Raw genomic sequence first — 5,252 nt, 5'->3', positions numbered from 1 at the left:
GGGCTGGGGGTGCCCATCGGACGGGGGGAGCCCGTGGGGCAGGGGGTGCTGCCATCGTATGGGGGTGCCACGGGGTGCTGTTGGTGGGGGTCCCACGGGACAGGGGACATCGCTCCCCGTGGGTGCCATAGGGCTGGGGCTCTGTGGGGGGCTGTGGACGGGGGCTCTGTGGGTGCTGTAGGGGGGTGCTGTAGGGGGGTGCCGTGGGCACCGGGAGCCGTGGCAGGCCCGGCGGGTGACGTGGGTGCCGCAGGGTGACAGCGCCGAGGAGGTGACACGCCGGGTGTGCGCCCGGAGCCCGCTGGAGCCCCCCCTGCGCAGGGCCCTGTGCCAGCGCGTGCAGGACGAGCTCAGCAAGCGCCGGGGCACCGGGTGACGCTGCCACTGCCACCCCCGTGGGACCGGTGCCATCCCCCCCGTGTCAATAAAGGTGCTGCGAGGCTCTGGTGTCTTTCACTGCTTGGGGAAACTGAGGCACGGGGGGGCGGGGGAGTGGGAAGTGGTGCGGCTCCTGGGTCCCCGAGTGCCACATTCCCATTTATCCCCACCATGTCAGGGTGGCCCCACGCAGTGACACTGAGTGCCAAGTCCCTTCCAGGTGTCACCATGTCCCTGGGGCCCTGGAGTCCCCATCCCCTCCTCAGGTGCCATTGTGTCCCCAGGGTCCCCTCTGTGTCCCCACAGCCTGTGGTGGGGCCACAACCCCCTCCTGCCCCCGGCCCAGGTTGGTGGCACCTCCGGCCAAGGCCAGGTGTCCCCAGGGTGTCCCCAGGGCAGGTCCCATGAGTGTGGTGTTGGGGGGTTTATTGTGGGGGGTCCCTGACCCGGGGCCTTTTGTCACCCTGAAGATCACCCCACTGCTCTGTTTTTGTAGGGTCTCCCGGCAGCAAGGCACAGAGGGGCTGTTACTGCAGGGTCTACCCCAAACAGATTCTGTTTATTGTAGGGTCTCCCCAGAGAGGGTCTGGGGTGTCTCCATATGGTCCTGCTGGTTTGTTTTTGTAGGGTCCCTCCAAACAAAAGGGGGTTTAATTCTCACAGGTTTTCCCCAGAGGAGGTCCAGCATGTTTGTGATTGTAGGGTCTTCCCAAAGATCATCCTGCTTGTTTTTGTAGGGTCTCCCTGAAGTAGATTCTGATGTTTATTAATTGTAGGGTCTCCCTGGAGGCTCTGGCACATTTGTTTTTATAAGAGCTTCATGGAAATCATCCCGTTGGTTTGGGATTGTAGGATCTCCTCAAAGAGCTCCTGGTGCTTTTTGTAGCGTTTCCCTCGAGTGGGTCTTGCTGGGTTTTTATTGCAGGGTCTCTCCAAAGCAGATCTTGGAGTTTATTTATTGTAAAGTCTCCTTGGAGATCATCCCAGTGGTTCATTATTGTTCTTCTGGGTCTCCCCAAGCAGCTCCTGGTGTTTATTTGTCATGGGGTGTCCCCTGCTCTGTCACGGGGTCCCCGCAGTGCTGGGGGGGCGCTTGGTCCCCCCCTGTGGGGTGGGGACAGTGCTGGTGCCAGTCCCGGGGGATGACCGTGCCAGGGCCAGCGCCAGTGCCAGACCCAGGATGAAGAGGAGGAGGAGGCCAATGCCCAGGGCTACCAGGTGCCACCGCCGGTGTCTCCTGCGCTGGCGCCGCGTCACCGTCTGCGTGGTGCGGGTGAAGGCTTCGCTCTGTGGGGACATGGAGAGGGACAGGGGACAGTCCCTCCAAGGGCTACAGAGGGGTTGGGGGGACCTACAGGAACAGGCAGACACCCCCCCAGCCCTTCCATGGCCCGGGGGTCTCTCCTCCCCAGGCTCTATGTCCCCACAGTGTCCCCCAGCCCCTTTGTGTCCCCCAGGACTATAGGTCACCCCAGGATTTTATGTCCCAACAGTTTGTCCCTCTTGGGGCTCTGTGTGTTCTCCCCACAGGGCTCAATGTCCCTAGAGCAAGTCTAGCCCTGAGACTGATGTCCCCATAGTGTCCCCCCGGGCTCTGTATGGCTCACAGGGCTGTATGTCCCTATACTGTCCCCCCCAGGCTATATGTTCCTGTAACAGCTCGTGTCTGGGGCTTTATGGCTCCACAGTGCTCTGTGTCCCCAGACTGACCTGTCCCTGCCCTGGTCATTGTGTCCCCTCTGTCCCACCGCAGGTCCTGGCCAGCTCCAGGTGTCCCTGTAGTTCCTCAGCCCACCCCCGGGCCATGTCCCCTCTAGTGCCATCCCCCCGGCCGTGTGTCCCGGGCTGTCCCCGCGGTCCCACCGCTTGTCGCAGGTCCTGGGCACGGCTCTGCAGCTGCTCCAGGTGTCCCCTCTAGTGCCACCCCCCCGCCGTGTGTCCCGGGCTGTCCCCGCGGTCCCACCGCTTGTCGCAGGTCCTGGGCACGGCTCTGCAGCTGCTCCAGGTGTCCCTCCCGCTCCAGCGCCCGCACCACGTTCTGTCGCATCAGCTCCGCCACCTCCTCGGCCTCGCGCTGGCACCGCGCCAGCCCCGCCTGGGGACACGGGGGGACAATGTGGGGACATGGGGGGACATGGGGGATGCTGCGGGAACACTGGGGATGTGGGCGCTGCGGCCAAGGACCGTGGGGACAAAGGGACGTGGGGATATCGGGACCATGGGGACACGGAGATGCCGCGGGGACAGGCAGGGACACCGAGGACTTGGGCACCGTGAGGAAGGGGGACAGGGGAAACCTGGGGACACAAGAACCGCGGGGGTGGGGACCAGGGGACATGAGGATCACGGGGATTATGGAGACACGGGGGACCGTGAGGAAACTGCCACCCTGGGGACAAAGCCTGACCGTGGGGACAAGGGCACCGCAGGGACATTGGCATCGTGAAGGGGGCACACAGGGACCACGGGGACAGGAAAAACCGGGGGGACGTGGGCACGGGGCCACCTGAGGATGGGGACCGGGGGGACACGGGCACTGCGGGGCCAGAGCACACACGGGGACACCGGGACACGCAGGGACACCGGGACACGGAGGGACACCGGGACACGGAGAGACACCGGGACACGCAGGGACACCGGGACACCGAAAGTCCCGCCCGGCCACCACCCCGGGTGGCCGCGTCCCTCCGTTCGGGACGGAGAGCCCGGGGGGCGGACCGGGACTGGCACCGGGGGATCCCGAGCCCGGCGGGTCCCGTGTCTCCCATCCCGGTCTGTCCCCTCGGAAAGCGAAAGCGAAAGCGGCGGCGGCAGCGGCGGCCCGGGACTCACCATGATCCCGGTACCGCGGGTCGGTGTCAGTGCCGGTACCGGTGCGCCCGTTCCTGTACCCGTCCCGCCTCGGGCCCAGCGGCCGCCCCCGACGGGAGGGACCGGGACCGCCCCCCATCCCACCCTCGAGTGTCCACAGTCCCGGGACACCCCGACCCGCACACCCCGGGACGGGGCTGCCCACGACTCCCCACTCACCCCTCCGCAGCCGCCGGGTCCCCCGGGTCCCCCATGTCCCCAGAGACCCCCCTGTCCCTCCAGCCCGCCTGACCCCCCATGTCCCCAGGACCCCCAGTGTGTGCCTCGACACTGCCCTAGCCCCGAGAGAAGTGGCCGCACAGCCCCACACATGTCGGTGTCCCCAGGTCCCTGCAGACATGGGGCCACACCAGGACCCCCCGTGTCCCTGTCCCCACTCCCCCCCCTTCTCCCCCCCGCCCCAGCCTGTGAGGGTGGCAGTGCCACCACAGTGTCCTTTGTCTCTCGGTGCCTGGCACCACCCCCGGTGTCCTGGCACGGCACCCACTCCTCTCCCACACGCATCCCCTCACATCTGTCACACGTGTCCCCCTCGTGACCGCACGTGAGTGTCCCCACACAATCCCCACATCCCTAGGGGCCTGTCCCCCATCATCTCCTCCCATGTCCCCATGCATATTCCTGTGTCCCTATGCCTGTCCCCCATGTCCCCATGCCCATCTCACCGTGTCCATCATCTGTGTCCCCACCATGTCCATCTGTGTCCCCACCATGTCTGTCTGTGTCCCCACCATGTCCATCATCTGTGTCCCCATCATGTCCATCATCTGTGTCCCCACCATGTCCATTATCTGTGTCCCCACCATGTCTGTGTCCCCACCATGTCCATTATCTGTGTCCCCACCATGTCTGTGTCCCCACCATGTCCACTATCTGTGTCGCCACCATGTGTACCCCCACCACACACACACACACATCTCGCTGGTTCTTCCCCTGTATTTGGGCCCTGGGGTGGCCGTGTCCCCATGGGGACAGTGGCTCTAGGTGGGGATGGTGCCAGTGGCCAGGAGGATGATGAGGATGAGGACAATGACGCCCACGAGGCCGAGGATGATGAGCAGCTTCACGTTCTTCCACCAGTAGCGCCGGGCCATCTTCTGGGACGTCGTGCGGAAGTGCTCTGACTGCAGGGACAGCACTCAGAGACACGGGGGACCCTGACACCCTGGGGACCCCAATCGCCACCCTGGACACAACCCTGCCCACCCTGGGGACCCCCGCAGACATCTCAGGGACACCCAAGGGTCCCATCCATCCCACCGGGCACCCTGCAGTCCCCTTAGGGTCCCCATTCTCCCTTGGGAATCCTGTGCTCCTTGACCTGGGGTTGCAGCCCCCACCCTGGGGACCTAGAGCCACCTCAGGAGCCCTGCACAACCTTGTGGGCTTTGGGACCACCCTGGGGACCCCCTCCCGAGCCTGCTGCCCCCCCTCACCGTGGCCTCTAGGTCCTGGCTCTTGCTGTGCAGCTGCTCCAGGTTCTCCCCCCGCGCCAGGATCCGCTCCACGTTCTGTGTCATGATGGTGGTGACCCCCTGCACCTCCCGCTGCAGCGCCCGCACGCGCCCGTCGCCCGTGCTGGCATCTGTCGCGACATCCTCCGGGACCCCCCCCGGGACCCCCGCCTGCAGCACGGGGCAGGGGTCAGGGGGGCACCTCCAGCACCCCACAAACACCCCACAGCACCCTACAGACACCCCACGCATGCCCTGGGGCACTCTCAATGTACCCTCAGCACCCTACAGACACCCCAGGCACCCCAAAGGTGCCCACCAAGCCCCCCATGAGCACCCCAGCATCTCACGGGTGCCCCATATACACCCCTGAGCACTCCCCACACCCCACATACACCCTACAGGTACCCCAAAGGTGCCCCTGTAGTACCCACAAGGCACCTCATGTCCACCCCAAACACCAAACGTGCACCCAATGGCACCCCACACGTACCCCAAACACCCGTATGAACCCCAGAAACCTCAAAGGGACCCCCAAAGCTCCCCGGG

General features: G+C 65.2%; 2 protein-coding genes across 2 annotated transcripts; both read right to left on the bottom strand.

Moving 5' to 3' along the window:
* Nucleotides 1-911: 911 nt before the first annotated feature.
* Nucleotides 912-3,429, bottom strand: LOC107213890 (synaptobrevin-like protein 5). The gene is made up of 3 exons (XM_015648778.2): nt 3,211-3,429; nt 2,342-2,473; nt 912-1,665 (listed from the first exon to the last, which is right to left on the bottom strand). Exons 1-3 carry the CDS (start codon nt 3,211-3,213, stop codon nt 1,441-1,443), a joined length of 360 nt encoding a protein of 119 aa, XP_015504264.1. The 5' UTR covers nt 3,214-3,429; the 3' UTR covers nt 912-1,440.
* Nucleotides 3,430-4,167: 738 nt separating this feature from the next.
* Nucleotides 4,168-5,222, bottom strand: VAMP8 (vesicle associated membrane protein 8). The gene is made up of 2 exons (XM_015648776.3): nt 4,686-5,222; nt 4,168-4,373 (listed from the first exon to the last, which is right to left on the bottom strand). Exons 1-2 carry the CDS (start codon nt 4,953-4,955, stop codon nt 4,230-4,232), a joined length of 414 nt encoding a protein of 137 aa, XP_015504262.1. The 5' UTR covers nt 4,956-5,222; the 3' UTR covers nt 4,168-4,229.
* Between the last annotated feature and the right edge of the window lie 30 nt (nt 5,223-5,252).

Source organism: Parus major, chromosome 22 (genome assembly GCF_001522545.3).
Source record: "Parus major isolate Abel chromosome 22, Parus_major1.1, whole genome shotgun sequence".
Classification (NCBI taxonomy): domain Eukaryota; kingdom Metazoa; phylum Chordata; class Aves; order Passeriformes; family Paridae; genus Parus; species Parus major.
This window is presented reverse-complemented; position numbering and strand designations above follow the sequence as displayed.

Bases quoted from the DNA above. Each gene is read 5' to 3' on its own strand.
- LOC107213890 (XM_015648778.2), bottom strand. The intron at 1,666-2,341 runs GTGGGACCGCGG...ATGTCCCCACAG, and splicing joins CCCAGGACCTGCGACAAGCG to AGCGAAGCCTTCACCCGCAC.
- VAMP8 (XM_015648776.3), bottom strand. From the start codon at position 4,955: ATGCGTGGGGTGTCTGTAGGGTGCTGTGGGGTGTTTGTGGGGTGCTGG. The intron at 4,374-4,685 runs GTGAGGGGGGGC...CTGTCCCTGCAG, and splicing joins GCCAGGACCTAGAGGCCACG to TCAGAGCACTTCCGCACGAC.